The sequence below is a fragment of the Pimephales promelas genome, chromosome 9 (genome assembly GCF_988280905.1).
Source record: "Pimephales promelas chromosome 9, fPimPro1.hap1.1, whole genome shotgun sequence".
NCBI classification, from domain to species: domain Eukaryota; kingdom Metazoa; phylum Chordata; class Actinopteri; order Cypriniformes; family Leuciscidae; genus Pimephales; species Pimephales promelas.
In genome coordinates, this window is record NC_142777.1 from 38585899 (window position 1) to 38609058 (window position 23160).

At 38.3% G+C, this 23160-nt stretch overlaps 2 protein-coding genes across 3 annotated transcripts in view; both read right to left on the minus strand.

The window, feature by feature from the left end:
- apbb2a (amyloid beta precursor protein binding family B member 2a) overlaps positions 1-14468 on the minus strand; it is a 35653-nt gene extending 21185 nt beyond the window's left edge. For both annotated transcript variants that reach the window (XM_039655147.2, XM_039655146.2), the window contains exons 1-9: positions 14319-14468; positions 11166-11955; positions 10132-10349; positions 8198-8316; positions 7929-8057; positions 6646-6779; positions 6510-6570; positions 623-757; positions 285-412 (exon numbers count right to left, since the gene is read on the minus strand). In XM_039655147.2, coding sequence (XP_039511081.2) covers positions 285-412; positions 623-757; positions 6510-6570; positions 6646-6779; positions 7929-8057; positions 8198-8316; positions 10132-10349; positions 11166-11938 — 1697 coding nt within the window. In that variant the 5' untranslated portion in view covers positions 11939-11955; positions 14319-14468. The remainder of the gene's footprint in view (positions 1-284; positions 413-622; positions 758-6509; positions 6571-6645; positions 6780-7928; positions 8058-8197; positions 8317-10131; positions 10350-11165; positions 11956-14318) is intronic.
- Positions 14469-15027: 559 nt separating this feature from the next.
- dele1 (DAP3 binding cell death enhancer 1) lies at positions 15028-22993 on the minus strand. The gene is made up of 12 exons (XM_039655132.2): positions 22845-22993; positions 22135-22261; positions 21917-22010; positions 21702-21834; positions 20655-20816; positions 20536-20570; positions 19667-19748; positions 19453-19595; positions 19127-19288; positions 17972-18064; positions 17719-17872; positions 15028-16383 (listed from the first exon to the last, which is right to left on the minus strand). Exons 1-12 carry the CDS (start codon positions 22873-22875, stop codon positions 16166-16168), a joined length of 1434 nt encoding a protein of 477 aa, XP_039511066.2. The 5' UTR covers positions 22876-22993; the 3' UTR covers positions 15028-16165.
- Between the last annotated feature and the right edge of the window lie 167 nt (positions 22994-23160).

The following is a 23160-nucleotide window of genomic DNA, read 5'->3' on the forward strand; positions in this document are numbered from 1 at the left end:
GCTAGCTCCGCCCCCTGCGCCGGGAGCAGCAGCTTATTTGCATTTAAAGGGACACACACAAAACCGGTGCGTTTCTGCTCACCCTCAAAAAACTTTAACATGCTATTTACAAATATCTGTGGGGTATTTTGAGCTGAAGCTTCACACACACACACACACACACACACACACACACACACACACACACACTCTGAGGACATCAGAGATTTATTTTACATCTTGTGAAAGGGCATTAAAGGACTCCTTTAATGGAGTTACAAAGGCTTGAGGGGAACATGTCTGACCTGCTGAGGCCCCGCCCCACTCCCCACACGCGGATGCAGCTGATTGGCTGAGAGTGCAGGAGGGTGTGGTCAGTGGCGTCGATGAGGCTGAGAGTGACATCTTGCAGGACCAGTAGCATCGTCTGTCTCTAAACGAGAGAACGAGAGAGACGTGTGAGGGTTTCTCTGAGCCTCAAAAAGTCACAACTTTAACATCCTGTAAAATATATCAGTGGGGTATTTAGATCTGAAACTTCACACACACACACACACACGCACACACACTGGGGACATCAGAGACTTGTTTTACATCTTGTGAAAGGGGCATGATAGGTTCTTCAGATGTGAACCCGTCTCACCCTCGTCCGGTCGCTGTCGTTCTCTCTGCGTCGCTGAAGCTGCTGGATGCAGTCGCTGACCGTCGAGCCGCTCTTCCCACACGTCACATCCGCCTCCCGAACCTCCAACCAGCCCAGATACTGGACCCAGAACACCTGCAACCACACCAGCACACACACCTCAGCTCCTCTCTTAAAGGGACAGTTCACCCAAAAATTAAAATTAGCCCATGATTTACTCATCCTGAACGCATCCTATGTGTGTATGACACTCTTCTTTCAGACCAATACAATCTGAGTTATATTAAAAATGTCCTGGCTCTTCCAAACTTTATAATCGCAGTGAATGGCCATTTCTGTTATTCTGCTTTTATGATGGACAGATGCACTTTTATGATGGACAGATGCACTTTTATGATGGATAGATGCACTTTTATGATGGACAGATGCACTTTTATGATGGACAGATGCACTTTTATGATGGATAGATGCACTTTTATGATGGATAGATGCACTTTTATGATGGATAGATGCACTTTTATGATGGATAGATGCACTTTTATGATGGATAGATGCACTTTTATGATGAATAGATGCACTTTTATGATGGATAGATGCACTTTTATGATGGACAGATGCACTTTTATGATGGACAGATGCACTTTTATGATGGATAGATGCACTTTTATGATGGACAGATGCACTTTTATGATGGACAGATGCACTTTTATGATGGATAGATGCACTTTTATGATGGACAGATGCACTTTTATGATGGACAGATGCACTTTTATGATGGATAGATGCACTTTTATGATGGATAGATGCACTTTTATGATGGATAGATGCACTTTTATGATGGATAGATGCACTTTTATGATGGATAGATGCACTTTTATGATGAATAGATGCACTTTTATGATGGATAGATGCACTTTTATGATGGACAGATGCACTTTTATGATGATAGATGCACTTTTATGATGAATAGATGCACTTTTATGATGAATAGATGCACTTTTATGATGATAGATGCACTTTTATGATGGACAGATGCACTTTTATGATGAATAGATGCACTTTTATGATGGATAGATGCACTTTTATGATGGACAGATGCACTTTTATGATGATAGATGCACTTTTATGATGGACAGATGCACTTTTATGATGGATAGATGCACTTTTATGATGGACAGATGCTCTTTTATGACGAATAGATGTACTTTTATGATGGACAGATGCACTTTTATGATGGACAGATGCATTTTTATGATGGATAGATGCACTTTTATGATGGATAGATGCACTTTTATGATGGACAGATGCTCTTTTATGACGAATAGATGTACTTTTATGATGGACAGATGCACTTTTATGATGGACAGATGCATTTTTATGATGGATAGATGCACTTTTATGATGGATAGATGCACTTTTATGATGGATAGATGCACTTTTATGATGGATAGATGCTCTTTTATGATGAATAGATGCACTTTTATGATGGATAGATGGACTTTTATGATGGACAGATGCACTTTTATGATAGACAGATGCACTTTTATGATAGACAGATGCACTTTTATGATGGACAGATGCACTTTTATGAAGGATAGATGCACTTTTATGATGGACAGATGCACTTTTATGATGGATAGATGCACTTTTATGATGGACAGATGCACTTTTATGATGAATAGATGCACTTTTATGATGGATAGATGCACTTTTATGATGGATAGATGCACTTTTATGATGGACAGATGAACTTTTATGATGGACAGATGCGCTTTTATGATGGACAGACGCACTTTTATGATGGACAGATGCACTTTTATGATGGACAGATGCACTTTTATGATGGACAGATGCACTTTTATGATGGACAGATGCACTTTTATGATGGACAGATGCACTTTTATGATGGACAGATGAACTTTTATGATGGACAGATGCGCTTTTATGATGGACAGATGCACTTTTATGATGGATAGATGCACTTTTATGATGGATAGATGAACTTTTATGATGGAGAGATGCGCTTTTATGATGGACAGATGCACTTTTATGATGGATAGATGCACTTTTATGATGGATAGATGCACTTTTATGATGGATAGACGCACTTTTATGATGGATAGATGATTGTATTCATCTGAAAGAAGAGTGTCATATACACCTAGAATGACTTCAGGGCGAATAAATCATGGGCTAATTTTAATTTTTAGCTGAACTATCCCTTTAACACTATAAATTGTATTGATCTGATCAACCTGATGTATTCCTTTTTTATCAAGATAAAGCAGCACAATTGTACAAACGTGTTCAAAATATTAAGAAAAAATCTAAAATATAACAATCTTCAATATTAGACATCAGCTGTTTCTCATTGAACCTATAGTGGCGCAAAAAGTGGGTATGCGCTATATGCGGCGCATAGGGGCGCAGCACAATGGGGGGCGCCAAAGCGATGGTAAAAAAAAAAAAATTATATATATGCTATATTGTATTTCTATATGTAGCTGCCGTTGTCCGTTTCTAAATAATTTCTGCATTCCTTCAATGTTATATAAAATTTTAGAGGACTAACAGCCAGGCTAGAGTAGGCGCCCTCATGGAGAAGGGGGGCGGGTAATATCGCGAGCGGGCGGGGGCGCCGTGAGCGCTGAGCGAGCAGGTACGAGTAGTCGAGTTGTCGTCGAAAAAGATGGATAAAACAAAATGCTGTGGGGCTAAAAATAGAAAAAGAAAGAGAGAAAAGGAGATGGCATGTCAATTGATGCGACAGCAGCTAAATAACTGCATGCATTGCTGAAAGCCAACAGGTAGGATTTAAAATGTGACATCCAGGCATGTAGGCTATCTATATCTCGGTGGCCATCGGGACTACCGGGAGATTCCCGCTGGGCCGACGTGCTTTTCAGCCAATACATTTCATCCTTTTTTAATTTATTTGTCTTAACGGCCCACAAAACTCATAGGCTACATTTGTTTGTTGTTTGTTTTTGTTTTGTTTTTTGCTTAATTGGCGGCGCTGTGCTGGTGTAATGCATTGGTCAAAAAAAGTCAGCTTTAGTTTTTTTTTCTGACACACTGGCCCATGAAACATGTCATTATGCGCTTATATCTTTCAAGTATAGAAATTAGTGCAAAACTAATTATGAAAGTTTCCTTTATTTTTCTGTGCATTTGTTTTACAATAGCCTTTATGGCTATTACTATCATGGAATTAATATTATAACTATTATTATGTAGTAGTGTAATGTAGACAGACACTTACTAAAAGAGGTTCAAATTTTTCTTTGTTTAATTTGCACCCTGAATATGGGTTGGAGCTTTTAATTTTGAACTCTCAAAGTGCACCAGACTGCTGAATTTAACATTACAGAACACAAAATTTTCTTACGGGGGAGCATGCCCCCGAACCCCCCTAGAGAAACAGAGGTCCACCTACCACAGTTTTACCTAAAATCCTGTGAGAAACACTGGTATTGCTGTTCCAATGGAGCTTATAGTTTTCTTAGGGGGGTTCATCAAGGTGGAGTAGCTATAGTTTAATTGTGTTAATAAACGACAATTTTGCACTTATTTTTTTCTGTTAGCTCTCATTTCTTCCTACTCACTTATTACACAGCACACGGGGGGTGGGGGCGCTAAAATTGTTGCTGCATACCCCTCTGAAACTGGGTAGTTGCGCCCCTGCCTAAAGATGATGTCGTTCTTCTGTTTCCACAATGCATTGCTTCAAACTGCTGCTCAGCTGTAGTTACAGGCAGCGCCACACGGCGTCACTGTTGTTAAATATCACTGTTTACTGCCTTTTTATTTAATATTTCTAGTGTCTATGTTACTTTATATCATCCTTTGTTGTCATTAATATAATTTAAAAATATTCTGTGCAATTCATGTCATCCCTCATCATTACCATTATTAATATTATGTATTAATATTTGTATGAGCCATATTCATTCTTTATTTGTCATTTTGTGCTGTGCCACTAGGGGGCTGATCTCAGGTCAGCTCGGGTGAGTCTTTAGGAAACTCAGACACAGGTGTCGCTGATTGAGAAGCAAACAGTTTTCGATTGTGCCCAGTGTCTTGCGCTTGGGCTAAATAATACGGTTTGTTGTTTGTTACATTATGAGTTAAGCTATTGCTGCTGTATGATATGCAGGAAAATAAATAGCTAGATAATAATAACATTACTGAACGCTCCGTCTTTTTTTACGTGTAAAATCACACGGTACACGTAAATTAATCCACGGAATTAGCAACCAGTAAGTTACTAGACTTCGTTTAGGATTTAGTCAGTACATTTAGGTCGAAAACGCCATAAAGTGGATTTTACTGTGTTCGTTTGGAAACCACGGATGTGAGGAGGGCAAATGTTTGGAGTTGCCGATTGCTGAAAGGAGCTGTACCGGAGCGAGCTGGGTCACCGGATTATCAGCATCTTTACATCGGGACATCATTCATCAAATGATGAGGTATGTGGTAAACAGCGCTGATATTATGAATGGCCATGGTAATTTGTGTGCACACATTCACGTAAAAAATAACGTGAAAATAAAATAACGCTAACTCTGCGCGTCTAGACGAGTTGTTGCTCAACACAAAACTATTCTGAGAGATTAATAAGCCAATTCTCTTTGTGTTGTCATTATGGGTAGGAAAAGGCCAGCTTGGCCCTGAGACAGAAAAACGTGTGGTTAAATTAACACCCAGCTTTGTTGGAAAAAATAAGCACTTTAGAAGTTTTAACCCCCATTTTTGTCCTTTTCAGTTTTGTTTGTTGTTTGTGTTAAAGCTAACTGCAAAAAACTTGGCACAGGTGTGTATTTTTATTGGAATTTTACTATTTCACCATCATTTTCTTAAAAAAAATATTTTTGCATTAGGTATAAAAAATACTCCCTCTCACCTTTTGGACAAAAATGTCCCCATTAAAACTGCCATTTTTAATCCCCGGTTCAGTTAACTATAAAATTATGCAATCTTTGTTTAGAGGCTTTCATTCTGATGGCAAGGCTTCAAATGTTTATTTTTTACTATTTTTTTATCAGATGGTTTTATTTTTTTTTTTTAAGTTTGTCCTATAAAACAAATATCGCTTCATTCCTGTTTTCTGCTTCGGCATATTATAGAGCCAACTGGATAAATTATGCAACGATATTTGTGTGGGTGTGTTGGTATGGATGTCAGAGTGTGGTTAGTATGTGTGTTATTAAAAAATATGTGTGTGTGTTTGTAAGACTGAGAGAGAATTCAGATCCAGTCACTGTGAGCTCCAGTGGGGTTTTGCTGCCACCCGATGGGGAAAATATGTTACTACACCCAAACAAACTGTTACCGAAAGCTCATTTATTGAGAAATCAACCTCAAATTTGGAACACAACCTATTTAGATTAATGGCTTTGATTTTATTGCATTTTTGAGTTCAACCTGATTTATAAAATATATATTTTATATAAACTTATACCTATATAACTTTTTTTTTGATTTACTTATTATTATTTTTTTACTTCAGCAATAATCTGCAAAGGGTCTTCTATAAAATGATACCAAACTTAAGTCTGTGCTCCGAAGCGTCACATTTTTATGACAGTTTTTTGACATGGACATTTTTGTCCTCTTTTTATGTGTAACTTTTTTTTAATTGATGCACAAGGGTTAAAAAAAGCAAAAAAGCACTAGTTTGTTATTTTATGTCATTCTTTATTATTATTATTTAATTTTAGTTTTGTGGTGTCTGTGTATGTTCTTTGTTTTGTCATTCCTCGTTGTTATTTTTATTTGTGATTGCGTGTCTTCCTCATCATGGTTTAATGCTGATATTTTGCAGCTCGTTGTGTTAATCTTCAGTTAGAGCCCCGTGTGTGATTGACACCTGTCGAAGAGCCGTTACCTGCGTGTCCAGGTCGTTGATGGGTATGACGGTGTCTGCAGGGGCTGATGGGACTTTAGCTCTGGGGAGGATAGAGATCAGCATGAAACTAATTCTGTCCTGCGGGTTTATGATTAATATCCCCCATGATCCTCACCTGTGGTTGATGAAGCTGTACGGGCCGCCGTGAGCTCCTAAACTCTCTCGGTTCATCTGGCGCTCTCTCTCGCGCTCCTCCTGTCGCTCGCGCTCGCGACGCTTCTCTCGGGAGTCGCATGTCTCCGTCAGGTCCTGTAAAGAACGGAAGAAAACCTGCATAAAGTCTCAAATCTCAGAAAACATTTGCTTGCCTTCCATAGCGCATATACACACACACACACACACACACACACACTAGTCAACATTTGAAGTGGATCAAAACCTTTCATCAAAGTTATACATGAGTTTTGAACAATACTCGTTCTTGTCTTAGGAAAAGTTTGATTAACCTTTTTTGATCCACTTCAAATGTTGACTCCTGTGTGTGTATATATATATATATATATGCTAAAACAAGAAGGGGTACTGTTCAAATTCATGTATATCTTTAATGAAAGCTTTAGATCCATTTCAACTGTTGACGACTGTATACACTTTATTACATATGCATTATATTTTAACTTATTGTATGTGCGTTTGAATTAGGGAATGGGCAAAGATTAATCGCATCCAAAATAAAAGTTTGTGTTTACATAATATAGGGTGTAGTGTGTATAATTAATTTGTATATATAAATACCCACACATGCATGTATATATTATAAGAAATATGTGCATATATATATTTTATATATATTTATTCACAATTAATATTATATATAAATATAAATATTTTATATATTGATAACACATTTTTCTTAAATATATACATGCATGTGTGGGTATTTATATATACAAATTAATTATACACACTTCACACACATATATTATGTAAACACAAACTTTTATTTTGGATGCGATTAATCGTTGCCCATCCCTAGTTTGAATAAATTAATTACGAAGACAAGTTATGAAAGTCACTGTTTAAATGTTTATATTTAAAAAAATGAATAGGAGCAAAAATACGATAATTTAATTAGAAGGTTATTATTTTAACATTATTATTGCCATATGTGCAACCTAAATACACAAATGTACACAAATCAGTTTTGAGCTTTAATATTTGTACCGACTGGCAGGGTTCACAGCATCACCGCTCTGATATACTTGTGAACAAATTCAGGCTAATATGAAGTTCGTTTTCGGGAGTTCGAAACTTTCTGGAAAAGTTACGCCTCTGAAGTCTCATTGGTCTATGGTGATGATGTCATAAGTGGGCTCCGCCTCCTCTGAGGTGTGACTCTTCTCCGGCTCGTTTCCTCTGTCCAGACACGAGTGAACGTGTTTATTTTGACATGTTTACCAGGTAGTTGTTGTTGAGGAAACTGGCGGCGCGTCCCATCGCCTCGTAACACAGCGAGGAAGAGGAGGGTGACGAGGCGGACGAAGGAACGGGCTCCACAGAACTGTCCGACACGATACTGCTGGGCCGCTACACACACACACACACACACGCACACACGCTTGCATTATTCTGAAAATTTATATCCGTGTTTATTGCCTCATTATGATTGCTGTATTCCTCATTTGTAAGTCACTTTGGATAAAATTGTCTGCTGAATGTGTGTGTACCTCCGTCTGAGCTTTAGAGCAGGGCACAGGAAGATACGCCCCCTTCACCCGTGGCTCCGCCTCCAGGTCAGGCTGATCCCGCCAAAAACACTCCCTCAGCCGAGGCTCCTCCCACACTCCTGCGACGCCACACAATCCCAGAGACTGATATTCCACATGATAATAACGACCGCTCAGCTGTACTGTACTTTTGATCAGTGTTGGGTGTAACGCATTACAAGTAACTTAAAAGTTACATAATCAGGTTACTTTTTCAAGTAACTAGTAAAGTAACACATTACTTTTAAATTTGCAACAAAATATCCAAATTACTTTTTCAAATAAGTAACGAAAGCTACTTTGTTTTCTCATTTATTGACTGACTCTCCTGTCCTCATGTTGAGAGATATTGTGAGTAAATTTATCGTTATTGTAATTCTAGAATAAATCTCACTGGGAAAACAAATAAATTCACAATTCCTCAAAATGAATAAAATCAGCGAAATGCAAAATCAGAATACAATGCAAACCTCCAATAATGTTAAACAAAATAAATATTTGTATGCATTTTATCTCACTTTATTGACCGATGTACTCGCTGATGATCGAGTTAAACTGAAAGGATTGAGCAGCGCCCTCTACTGTACACGTCAATTTGCATTTCCTTCAGCGTTATTATGTGTATTATAATATATATTAACTTAAATTATAGAACATTTGCAAACAAAATAGAACTTTAAAAATAAAACAAGCACAGCCTAGCTGAGAAAAAAGTAACGCAAAAGTAATGTAATTTCTTTTCTTTAAAAGTAACTGAGTAAAGCAATTAGTTACTTTTTAAGGGAGTAACACAATAATGTAACGCATTACTTTTCTTTAAATGTAACTAAGTAAAGCAATTAGTTACTTTTTAAGGGAGTAACGCAATAATGTAACGCATTACTTTTCTTTAAAATTAACTGAGTAAAGCAATTAGTTACTTTTTAAGGGAGTAACACAATAATGTAACGCATTACTTTTCTTTAAAAGTTACTGAGTAAAGCAATTAGTTACTTTTTAAGGGAGTAACGCAATAATGTAACTCATTTCTTTTCTTTAAAAGTAACTGAGTAAAGCAATTAGTTATTTTTAAGGGAGTAACACAATAATGTAACGCATTACTTTTCTTTAAAAGTTACTGAGTAAAGCAATTAGTTACTTTTTAAGGGAGTAACGCAATAATGTAACGCATTACTTTTCTTTAAAAGTTACTGAGTAAAGCAATTAGTTACTTTTTAAGGGAGTAACTCAATAATGTAACGCATTACTTTTCTTTAAAAGTAACTGAGTAAAGAAATTAGTTACTTTTTAAGGGAGTAACACAATAATGTAACGCATTACTTTTCTTTAAAAGTTACTGAGTAAAGCAATTAGTTACTTTTTAAGGGAGTAACGCAATAATGTAACGCATTACTTTTCTTTAAAAGTTACTGAGCAAAGCAATTAGTTACTTTTTAAGGGAGTAACACAATAATGTAACGCATTACTTTTCTTTAAAAGTTACTGAGTAAAGCAATTAGTTACTTTTTAAGGGAGTAACGCAATAATGTAACGTATTACTTTTCTTTAAATGTAACTAAGTAAAGCAATTAGTTACTTTTTAAGGGAGTAACGCAATAATGTAACGCATTACTTTTCTTTAAAAGTTACTGAGTAAAGCAATTAGTTACTTTTTAAGGGAGTAACACAATAATGTAACGCATTACTTTTCTTTAAAAGTAACTGAGTAAAGCAATTAGTTACTTTTTAAGGGAGTAACACAATAATGTAACGCATTACTTTTCTTTAAAAGTTACTGAGTAAAGCAATTAGTTACTTTTTAAGGGAGTAACGCAATATTATAACAGATTTTTTTTTCAAAGTAACTTCCCCCAGCACTGCTTTGCATCAGCATGATTGTGAATAAAGGTCATCACCTGTTTCCGGAGGCGTTTCCACAGACGGACTCTCCTGGGACAGCGTGGTCCAGCTGGAGTCCTCCTCCTCCTCCTCCTCGTCCTCCAGCTGTTTCTCGGGTCGCGTCGGGCGTTCGCTCGACTCCTCGGCCTCGGCTCCTCTCAGCTCCAGGCGTAACGTGGACGGCGGGATCATTTGGATCTTTCCGCTCGGAGAAGCGACGTTCCCATCTCTGGGGCTGCACGATTATGACAAAAATCATAATTGCCGATTATTCCCTTGAATTTGTAATTGCGATAATTAACTAAGATTATCATTAATTACATTACCATTTTGTTATATCAAAAAACAAGCTGAAAACACTCTTTTTTGTGCTTTTCTATAGCATGAAGCCACAAATGACAAATATGAATTTTTATTTATTTAAAAAACCAAACCAAAGTAAAAAAAAAACCCTTAAAGGTGCAGTGTGTAATATTTAGGAGGATCTGTTGACAGAAATGCAATATCATATTCATAGTGGTGTAAAGACCTTACATAATGAACCATTATGTTTTTTATTAGATTAGTATGAGGCGTTTCTCTCTACACACACACACACATCACGGGTCCGCTTACATCGACATGTCTACGGTGGCCCTGAACGGACAAAACGCGTTTCGTCACTATGTTGTTCTTCAAGCAAAGAAGCTGCTAAAGTCAGCGAATAAAACACTGACACAATAATGACTATGATATTCACATTAACATCGTTTTCCTGAATAATTAAATAAACCTAATTTCTTAATTTATCTTTGTAAAAAAAAACTCAATGCTAAGCTGGCTACTCTCTGCGGTCTCAGGCCACGACATCACTTCCTGTCGGCCACCGTAACTTCTGTTGGGTGCAATTCGCAAACTCACCACTAGATGCTGCTAAAAATTACACACTGCACCTTTAAAATAAGCTGTAGAAAGAAAAACAAAAACACATCTTAAGCACACAGAATAATGTAAGTGGGTTTTTTTTTTGTACTTGTAATCGAGACAAATTCGATTGTTTGTGCAGCCGTACCCGTCTCTGACGCGGCTCACGCGCTCGTTGTTCGGCCGGAGCACGTGCTGGTAAACGTCCGCCGGTTCTGGACTCTCCTCCTCCTCCTCTTCGCTGGCCAGCAGGAGCAGGTGGTTCTGTGGGAGCGTGAGGTGAACCTCCACATGGTTCTCTTTAGCCCACGTCTGCGCCTCCAGCTTCGGCAGGAGGTGCTTCTCCTCGACATGCGTGTCTTTATTAGGACTGCTGGACGCCTCCTCCTCCCGATGGTACTCGAGAAAGCTCTTGGTTCTCCTTCTGAATGTTGGGTTCTTCTGGTTGTCCTTCCCCTCCAGCCAATCGCAGCTGCTCCTGCTCAGGAGGTTCTTGTCGTTCTTGTTGAGGTCCATCTGCTCCTCTTTCAGCTGGAGGTTAGTGCCGTTCTTGGCCAGTTTGGGATTGGATGTGGAAAAGGAAAGCGAGGAGCAGTAGAGAGACGACGACGAGGCGGATTTGGTCGGGGCGGGTTTAAAGTGCACGGGGGCGTGGCTTTGGCTCAAAGGGGCGGGGTTTTGGCTCAAACCCATTGCGTTCTGAATATTCGTCAATGCGTAGTTTTGACGACTTTTCGCAGAGCCTTGCGCTTCCTTGGAAACCGCGACCACGCCCTCCTTTATGGTGTCGCAGCTCAGCTGCTGGTTGTGGGAGGAGCGTAAATTGAGGGAGGAGGGCGGAGTCAACAACGGGCCGCTGTGATTGGTCGATTCTACGGTCGATGCGCTGCGTCTGAGGGGGGGCTTCTGCAGTGACATCATTGCAAACGATAAATCGCCTGTGAAGAGTGAGAACGTTAGTTACTTAGCTTCATTAATTACGATCACTAAAAACTTTACTTTAACTAAACAATGACGACTACTGAGTAATTACATTTCTTCTGTTAATCAGCCGTGTTTCGTGTGTGTTTGTGAGACCCGATCACCTTTACATGAACTGCACCGTCAGCACAGCGTCTCAAGTTATACGGCAACACACACACACACACACACACACACACACACAGGACTGGGGTGGAAAATGTGTTTGCTGCAGATCTTCACTGAAGATCAGTGTGATTATACAGCAATATTTTGCACAACAGCCCACATACAAAACACACACACACACACAGTTTTTCTGTGCATCAGCCAAAAGCTGTTGTTTTGACTGATCTCAACAGTGATACAGTATTCAACATGTTAGATTTTTGTGTTTGTCTTCATTAATAACTCATAAATTAAAAAAAATAAAGTCATTCAAGAAGACAAGTGGATACTAAACTCATAAGTGTCAAGCTATGTTTGGTATAATTTAGATTTTTCACTTTTACACATCTTGGACAACACAAATCGTTTATATTTGCATATGCAATAAAATATTAAATAAAATGTAACAGCAAAAATACAAAACTCAATAATTAAATGTATAGTAAAGTATTGCATGATATAGCCAATAAATATGCTTGGAATTATACTTTTTTTTTTTTTTTTTTTTTTTTTACCAAAAACACAAATTATAATCCTATATGCAATAAAAGATAAAAACTGAAATAGGATATAACAGCAAAATTGCAAGACTCAGTGACTCTTACTATATTATGCAATACTGTACTATAATAATGCTCTAACATACAGATATAACAGCAAACATGATGCTAAACTTAATAACTTCAGCTCTAGTTTAATAATTTAAGCTAACTCTTATTGTAATCCAATGGGCTATATGCACGCATAAGTTCCGCATTTGACGTAAGGATGCTCGTCCATTTCCGGTTGTGTAGATTAAAGCGGAGGAAAACCGGAGAAAACGGGATTATGGCAGAGTCTTCAATATTTACTGTCCTCCCGTCTTTGAAACGAAACGTACATACGTTTAGATGTAATTTTATATATAGTTATGTTTATTTAATATAATTTTAAAAAGAAGCATAAACACAACGAGGGGTGTCTGTTTTATCTGTTTTTGTGACTAACGTTTCATTAGTATAACCATGGAGTATAAAATTCAATATAAATTCTCGGTATTGCATTGGACTCTATGATCGGCGGAAGTTATCGAGCATCCCTAATGCTTCACCGGAAATAACGCCGTGCATAGAGCCCATATGCAATAAATTGATAGTATACTATTGCATTACTGAATTATAATCATACAACTTTTTAATTATAATCATATGCAATAAAATTGCATATGCAACATTGCAAAAATATTATAAGATACAAGAAATACAAGTATAGTATTGCATAACAACATTGTAAAATACTCTTGGAAAAGAATTTACAGACTTACAGATATGCAATTCAATTTAAAATATAACAGCAAAAATGCAAGACTCAATAACTTTTCTATTGTACAGTGAAGCAATGATTGAATACCCCAATTTGCAATAAAAAAAAATCTATATTTGCAATTTAAATCTGAAATTACAAGAATCATGCAGGACTCTTATTTGATGCTATACTGTAGGCCTACTATACTAGTGAAGTCTCTTGGATCATTCATACAGCTCTTTGATTATAATCCTGTATGCAATCAAATTTAAAGCACTAAAAACTGCTAATTGTGATTATAATCCTCTATGCAATAAAATTCAAAATAGAACATAACTGCAAAACTGCAAGACTCAACTAGTGTATTGCATTGTATTGTACAGTTTTCCGTTGCATATAGGATTATATCCAATTATATCTGTTAATTATAATCATTTAGCGATAGAATTGGAAATGCAACCTCGTATTAAAGTGCATATTTGATAAGTTTGACCAAATCCAGCGATGACATCATCGTGTAGTGCACACACACAGACAGAAGTTGCTGTTGATCATGACAGATCCGCTCAGATCGGCCCAAAACATTCGCTGCGATTAATGACGCACACCAGAACTTGCACAAACACACAGTCTGCAACAAATGCTCCATGCATCATCATCATCATCATCATCATCATCATATAGCCTATACACATGATGTGACAGTGAGAAGTGTCAAGTCACGCTCTCATATCGCGCACCCTGTGCATGACAAACTCAATTCAATCCTCAATTCTGTAAAGTTGCTGCAACGAAGATGCATCGGATCAATCGGTATAATCAATATTCAGCGCGCGCGCTTATGTGTGTGTATGAACATGACGTCATCTGTTCAGAGACAGACACTTACCAGCACCGGGTGTTCGCGAGTGTTTCGGCTGTCCTCTCTCTGAAGATGCTGATGCGGAGACGCGAGGTGACGCCCGCTTTTAAAGTCCAGACGCCCGCAACGCGAGACCTCTCCGCACCGCGCACAGGATGCGCTGCTCTCTGCGCATGCGCTCCGTGGAAGCGCGCGCCGACCAATCCGAGCGCTGAGCGCAAGCCGCCGCATTAATATTAATGAGTTCACGCTAGAAACGTGACTTAATATTCATGAGACAAGTAGCGTTTAAAATTAATCCCTTTTTCAAACATTCATAATTATTTTTTTTTTATCTGAAGTTGAAACATTCCTAAACATCAACCCTCATACATACATTTGACAAATATTATATTACTATTGATATTTGTTTCTGACATTCAACAGCTATTATGACATTACGGTTTTCTCCAGAGCTTTATATAAATAAATTAACTAAATTTATAACTTTTTACAACAGAAATGAAGCATCACTGAACTGACTTAAGCTGGACTGTGATGCTATTTTCTTCTGGAAACGCACTTTGCTGCATTATTCTCCTGTTATCTCTGTTAAGCTGCTTTGAAAACACTGTATTGTAAAAAGTGCTGTATTAAAAAAAAATTGTATTAAAGAACAAATTAAATTTAGAGGTTCTGAACACATCTTCTATTGTTTAAAGTATTAAACAAATGAATATCAGTCAAACACAAACAGTGTAAAAAAAGAAGTCTTTATTTCTATTAAGTGCTTTAGGAGGCTTATTGTTTCAATAAACACATCAAAGTGGTGAACACATCAAGACAAACCTACAATATCAGGTTATGATATTCAATACTTGTGACAAATTGCTGTTGGCTTGTATTTGTGAATAATCTAACTAAGGCACATATGTTTATCAAACCTTTGGCGCATGCAATTCATTTAGTAGACAAATGGTGCTAGCTAATTCTGAATGAATATGTGCACTTGCGGTTTTAGTGTAATCATGTAAACAATGTGTTCAACTCTTTTTAAAAACAAAAAACAGGAAAATTAGTTATAAATAAAAGCACCATGTGACCTTCCCAAGTTTGACACAAATAATTTCGAGAAAAGCTTATTCATGTTTTACAAAACCCTCATTCATTCACAATCACTGTATTATATGGAAGTGTGTTTCCACCGCGGAATAAAAACAGAGGTAATTCAGTCTTTCTTTCACAATATTGCTTGTTTGCATCTCAGAATTCTGATTAATTATTATTAATATAAGTTTATATCAAGCCATATACATATCGCAATTCTGACTATTTTCCTCCGATTTTTTCATTTATATATCGCAATTTATCTTATCTTTTCCTAAAAATTGTAAGTTTCTATCATAATTCATCTCACAATTTTGACTTTCTTTTCTAAAATGAGTTTATATCTCATTATATATATTTTGCACTAATATTTTTCCTCAAAAGTTCACAATTACCTGTTTTATTGCGTGGCAGAAACACGCTCCTACTCTTTTACACACACTCTTCATAACCAAACACACAAATATGTACACAACCAAACACATCACAAAGAGATTCCCACTCCCACAGTTGCAGAAACAAGATATCACGTATCATAGATAAATCAACCAATCACAGAGCTCTGAACTCAGCAGCTCTTCTCTGATTGGTCGAGAACATTCATGCGTCAGACCTGAGCCTCGCTCCATCATAACCTGTGTTGTCACTGTGTGCGTTGTTAAACTGAGATGATGTTAAAAGTGTCTGAATACATTTTGCTTTGACTGTACCGTACGTGTCGAATCATTGGCCAGCTGATTATTAAAAATAAATAACTGCTGATCGATGAATATGAATCCGTCGTGACGTTAGCGCACTCGCGGCGTCCAGACCTTGCTGTCGGCGCTGAGCATCTGGAGCGTGATCGACGACAGCGAACTCAGACTTCCCGTGCTCCAGGAATGACAGAGCGACTTTGATTGACAGTCAGATCCATGCTGTGGGCGGGGCTTCTGAGGAACGATGGCGTTCAGATTCAGTTGACCAATCACAGAGAAGCAAGGAGCAGAGCGGATCGAGCGCAAGACTAGAGAGAGAGAGAGAATTTCGTTACAAAACCTGGTACGAGTCTTCAATAGAGCTGGGAATCAGATACTTGTCATCACCTTAATTTATTTAGCGCTTTTTTTAGCGTTATCAAATATCAAAGTAAAATTTTGATTCTGATTTGTGAGCATTTCATTATGACTTTAGAAGTTAAATAAAAGTTTTTTTATATAACCTTTTGAGGATACCAATATTGCCATAGTCTGTCAAACTTCCTGTTGATCTTTTATTAAAACCTACTTTTTTATTAATATCTCCTCCTAGACCGTTTTTACCGATTTTCCGCAAAATTCAAGTCGGTTCAACTTCGATAGACGAAACTGTTTTCGTAAACCGCATCAACACATGATGTCTGATGCCAAACTGCACATCTCTGGAAACATTTGATATAGTGACACTAAAATTGGTGCATGTCACTGCCACCCAACCCTGACCAAACCAGATCAGTTTGGTGTCAGCGCCACCTATTGGTCAAAAGTAATACGCAATCACGTCACATGACAAGTGCTTGTATTCTTAGGCTTTCAACCATTTAGCTTAAAATCAACTCCAAATCTCCTGCAGCTGGTCTGATGCACACTTGCTTGCAGCTATATTTATTATTATAAAAATATTATATTATTGTATATGCATATTATATATTAAGAACAGTGTTATTTCAACATTGTTTTTATTATAGTTTTTATTAATATTATTTTCATGTTTAGATTTTCGTTTTTTAGTAAGTTTGTTACTTGTTTTTTACATTACTATTTAAGCTTAATTTTCATTTTTTATTAAATTTCTGTTTTGGTTTTTATTTATTCCCAGTTATTAATTTTAGAGCTTCAAATTAAAACCGAACAAAAATAAGAAATACCGCCTGGGAACTAAAATAATAATGATTCTAATATGTATATTTTATAAAGTCATGTGACCCTGGATCACTAACCCAGTGTCGAGTCACACGGTGTTTCTGTGGAAATCGCCAACAATACATTATGTGGGTCAAAATTATAGATTTTTCTTTTATGCCAAAAATTATTAGGATATTAAGTAAAGATCACGTTCCATGAAGATATTTTGTACATTTCCTACCGTAAATATATAACACGTGTGTTTCTGTGAGTGGATGCAGCAATCGTGAACATAAATGCACAACTTTAAAGGAGATTTTCTCAATATTTCGATTTCTGCACCTCAGACTCCAGATCTTCAATAGTTGTGTGTATCTCCACCAAATATTGTCCTATCATAACACAATGCTTTCTGTTGATGTATAAATCAAAAATTGACCCTTGTGACTGGTTTTGTGGTCCAGGGTCACTATTCTCACCCTCTCTGCTGTGTCGGTCTGTCAGGACGTCTCTGGCCTGCAGGTTTCCTCGGGCTTCTGCCTGTTGATAAAGCTTGACTGCGGTGTGGACACACGGAGACACGCCCAAACCCTTCTCGTAACACTGAGCCAGACACACCAGAGCACCGCTGTCCTTCTCACACACACACACACACACACACACGATAAAGCTGTTTATTCCTAAGAAAAAGCCCATCATTAGTATAGAGTGTGTAGACGAGAGGTGTGTTACCCCTTGCTCAGCGGCCATCCTGAAATAATGAACGGACTGTTTCTTGTCCAAATCCGAACCCTGAGACAACACCACACCCAGATACACCTGAGCCTGGACACACACACACACACACACACACACAGTTTAAAGGAGTAGTTCACTTTTGAAAAACCTTTTGCTGATAATTTACTCGCCCCCGTGTCATCCAAGATGTCCATGTCTTTCTTTCTTCAGTCGAAAAGAAATGAAGGTTTTTGATGAAAATGGACTTCATATAATGGACTTCAATGGGGTCCAAACGGTTCAAGGTCCAAATGAGAGTTTCAGTGCAAACTGTTCAAATGTCTTTAAACGACACCAGACAATGAATAAGGGTCTTATCATGCGAAACAAACGGCTATTTCAAAACTTATTCCAAAAATGTAACTTTTCTAAGGACAAATGCTAGCCTTGCTCTATTCTGTGAGGCGCGTTTGTAACGTCACGTAATACGTAATTACGTTCAAAAGGTCACGGGCGACGTAGCCGGAAGTACAGAGTCAGTGTTTACAAGTTGAACGCATAGGTTGAACGTGCAAACTAACTCAACCACCGTTTACAAAAAAAGGAATTAAAAGGTAAAACAACGATGTCGGACTATTTTGATTCTGTACTTCCGGCTACGTCGCCCGTGACCTTTTGAACGTAATTACGTATTACGTGACGTTACAAACGCGCCTCACAGAATAGAGCAAGGCTAGCATTTGTCCTTAGAAAAGTTACATTTTTGGAATAAGTTTTGAAATAAGCGATCGTTTCGCATGATAAGACCCTTATTCATCGTCTGGAGTCGTTTAAAGACATTTGAACAGTTTGCACTGAAACTGTCTTTTGGACCTTGAACCGTTTGGTCCCCATTGAAGTCCATTATATGGAGAAAATCCTGGAATGTTTTCATCAAAAACCTAAATTTCTTTTCGACTGAAGAAAGAAAGACATGGACATCTTGGATGACATGGGGGCGAGTAAATTATCAGCAAAAGTTTTTTCAAAAGTGAACTACTCCTTTAAGGGGCAGGAGATTATTTATCTATTGTTGTGTGGATGCTAATATGTTCTGTGCTAGCATACTAGTCTGCTGAAAAACATACTCTGAGCATATCCGTGAGAGTGTAGATAAGACTTCATCCGTACCTCCGTGAGTCCGCCGTCTGCCGCTGCGTACAGGAAGTTCAGCGCCGCTTCGGAGTCGCTCGCTGAGCTCTGCTGCCCTCTGCTGTTCAGGAGGAGTTTAGCACAGCGGTATTGAGCCTGGCGGTGACCAGCGACTGCGGAGCGTCTGTAGTAGAGCACCGCCTGAGAGACGACAGTCATGTTTGGATGAACACGGAAGAGACTATCTAAACGTTCACATCGACACGCGGAAGCGACAAAATTTTAATTTTTTTTCCAGAATTTTTAAGGCCAGACGAGTCATTTTTTGAACCGCTGTATTGACTAAACGTCAGACGTGCGTTCACCTTGCTGTGGTCTCGCCGTACTCCACGTCCTCTCTCGTAACACACTCCCACGTTAAACTGAGCTTTGCTGTAGTCGTGCTGAGCCGAAGCCAGGAAAAAGGAGAACGCCGCCTCGTAATCCCCCGCTTTAGCGCTCTCCAGACCTGAAACACCACACCGTGTTCTTACAGCATCCTCGGAGTGTGTGTGTGTGTGTGTGTGAGGTCATCATTACCGATGATGTTGAGGATTATGGGTACGCTGCTGTCCGCCACGTGCCTCAAGTTCTGCGCGGCTTCATCGGGTGCGAGACGTTCCTGCAGGAAACACAAGGGTTAATCAGAAGCAAAACACGTTTAAAAGAGGATATGTGTGAGAATCTTTATTTAAAATAGCTTTTTGTATTACCGATTTATGAACAAAACTTAAAAACAAGACCTTCCCAAGACCTTTAAACGCATTAAGCGCGAGACTCTGTTTTCTGTGTTGTTCGCAGACATGTATCAGTGTATTGGACCTGTGTGCCTCTTAAAGGGACAGCGCTCATATTCCTGCCTCACACAAAGAGAAAATTCACTCGTACTTCACTGAATAACTATATTCGTAATGTATATTATATTTATAAACTGAAGTGTTATTTTACATTTGATTACAGTTTCTGAACCTGAAAATCTTAAATCGTGTCTTTGTTCAGTGTGTCTATCTGTTGCAATTGCCGACATTTTATTCGTTCTTTTTTAATTGTCTTTATTAATGCTTGATATTAACATTAGTCGGGCTTGTTGTTCTTCTGGTGTTTTTAAACCTCAGGCAAACGCTCCTTGTGTCAGTCAGTGTTCTTCAGCTGATGATTTCTGTTCATGATATTTAGCAATAATCGCATGTTTTGCAATAAGAATAAATGTGAATGTTATTTAAAAAATGCTTTTAACCTAAATCTGAAACCGAAACATTCAAATTCAAGCGATACCGAACACTATAAATGTGTGAACGGAAAAGGGAAGCCATTGAATCACGTTCAGTCTCTAGCTGCAGTTCACGTAACGGCCACCGGTGTCGCTAATAACATCTGAATTCTACATACAAACTGGTGTAAAACATTACCTGTGGTTTCACTGGATCTGGAAAAAGAGTTTCCTCTGTAAGAGAATCAAGAATGAAGACTCAGCTTCTGTGCACTTCACATCTTTATTACACGAGTCTGTGAGTGTGCTGGTTCTGACCGGAGTGTGACGGGCCGGCGGTCTCAGGGGTCTGCAGGTCAGAGGTCAGATCCTCATCACTGCTGGTGTCACTACTGATGTCATCACTGGGCTCTGGAGACTGCAGCGCCCCCTGCAGGCACTTCACCGTAACGCCACCGGACAACACACTCTCCCGGGACACTGTACGTGTGTGTAAATGTGTTTATACTGGACAGTGCCGTTCAAAAGTTTTGGATCGGTAAGATTTTTAATGTTTAAAAAAATTAATTAAATAAAAACAGTAGTATTGTTAAATATTATGACAATTCAAAATAACAATTTTCTATGTGAGTATAAAGTAAAGTGTAATTTATTCCTGTAAATGTTCAGCATCATTACTCCAGTCTTCAGTGTCACATGATCCTTCAGAAATCACTCTAATATGAGGATCTGATGATCAAGAAACGTTTATGACTATTATCAGTGTTGAAAACAGGATTTTTTTTTTGATTAATATAGAAAGTTCAAGCATCTTTTGTAACATTATAAATGTTTTTACTGTCACTTTTGATCAATTTAATTTATCCTTAATGAATAAAAGTATTGATTTATTTTATTTATTTCCCTCCTAAAATAAAAATTCTTACTGACCCCAAACTTTTCAACGGTAGTGCTTAATGTTACAAAATCTTTATATTTCTGATAAATGCTGTTCTTTTGCACTTCATATTCAGCAAAGAATCCTGAAATATAATATTTAAATTACTGTTTTCATCATTTATAATAATCATAACTGTGTCTTGATCATCAGATCCTCATATTAGAGTGATTTCTGAAGGGTCATGTGACACTGAAGACTGCAGTAATGATGCTGAAAATACACAGGAATAAATTACACTTTACTGTATATTCACATAGAAAACTGATGATATACATTATAATAATATTTCACTATTTTTCTGTATTATTTTTTTTTTTAATCTTAACAATCCCAGACTTTTGACTGGTAGTGTGTAAATATAATGTATATATAAGTCAATGTTTTAGTGGTCAAAACGTGTGTGTGTGACAGATAGCAGGACTCACAGATGTCAATCAGGACCTTGTAGGAGCATTTCTGCACGAGCCCGACGTCTGTGATCCGGTTCTGATCCGCACGCGAGGAAAACCGGGAGTGAATCCTGCGACAGATCTGCATGAAGAGAACGGCAGCGGCGCCCTGTACACACACACACACACGGTCACTTGCGGACTCTAAAGTGAACAGGTGTGCTCCTGTCCTCTGATTGGCTGATCCTCACCCAGCCCACGGCGTCCAGAGCCGTGTATCTCGGCAGGCCAGAGTAGCAGAACTCAGAGCGGCGCCTTTTCTGATCATCTCCATCCCGCTGAGAACTGACAGACAGAACGGGATTTGAGAGTGTGTGTGTTATGAGTAGGTTAGGGGTAGGGTCAGTCTCTCTCTGTGTGTGTGTGTGTGTGTGTGTGTGTGTGTGTGTGTGTGTGTGTGTGTGTGTACCTGCTGCAGTCAGAAGCGTGTCGTCCTCCAATCAGGACTGAGGAGTTGATGAGCTCGTCCTCCACATGTGTGTGTGAGTGTCCCTGCGAGAGTCTTAGTGAAGCGTTTCCATGGCAACGGCTCAACACTGTGGTTCCAGAGCACACACACACACAAAAGTGTTTTATGAACTGACAAATGCAACATATGTTGTGAAAACACACACATTTCACGCTGTTATGAGACGTGAAGAAGTGTTCATTTATGATCAGATGAATGGAAGGAAGGACTCCATCTCTGCTGCTGGTTATGGAAGTCTTTGCATGTATTTACTTGTCGTGTGTGTGTGTGTGTGTGTGTGTGTGTTCTCCCTGTGTTTTTGTTGATATGTTCCACGTCTCCCTCATGAATCAGTAAAGCAAATCTGTCAGTCTATACTCGTGAGCAAATCCACATATGATGCAAAAGACAGCGTTTGATTTCTCATATTTGACGATATTATAATATATTTGGCATTTGATCTGATCACGTGTCAAAAGTGATAGTATCTTCAGACTTACTAAAATGATATGATTTATTAAAATACACAACTAAAGTCATGTTCAAATCAACGAAACTGACAAAACTGCAGAAAGACCCCATGCAATGAAACATTATAATTTATAACAATAAATGAGTGTATCAGTATCGATCTAGCAGTGAGTGTGTGAGAGCTGGTAATAATGGCTCACCTCTGCCCACTAAACTCTGAATCCTCCACATGTCTGTCGCTGCTGCGGTTTTCTGTGTTTATGAGGGTTAATAAACTCACGCCATGTTTCTCTCTGACAGTCACGAGTTACAGGAGAAACTCAGTGAAGGACGGCCGGCGGAAATGACGCAACAACTCTAAACAACACGAGCGTGAAGTTCAATGTACGGCCGCCAGAGGCCGCCACACACACACACACACTCTCTCTCTCTCTCTCTCTCTCTCTCTCTCTCTCTCTCTCTCTCTCTCTCTCTCTCTCTCTCTCTTTCTCTCTCTCTCTTTCTCTCTCAATTCAA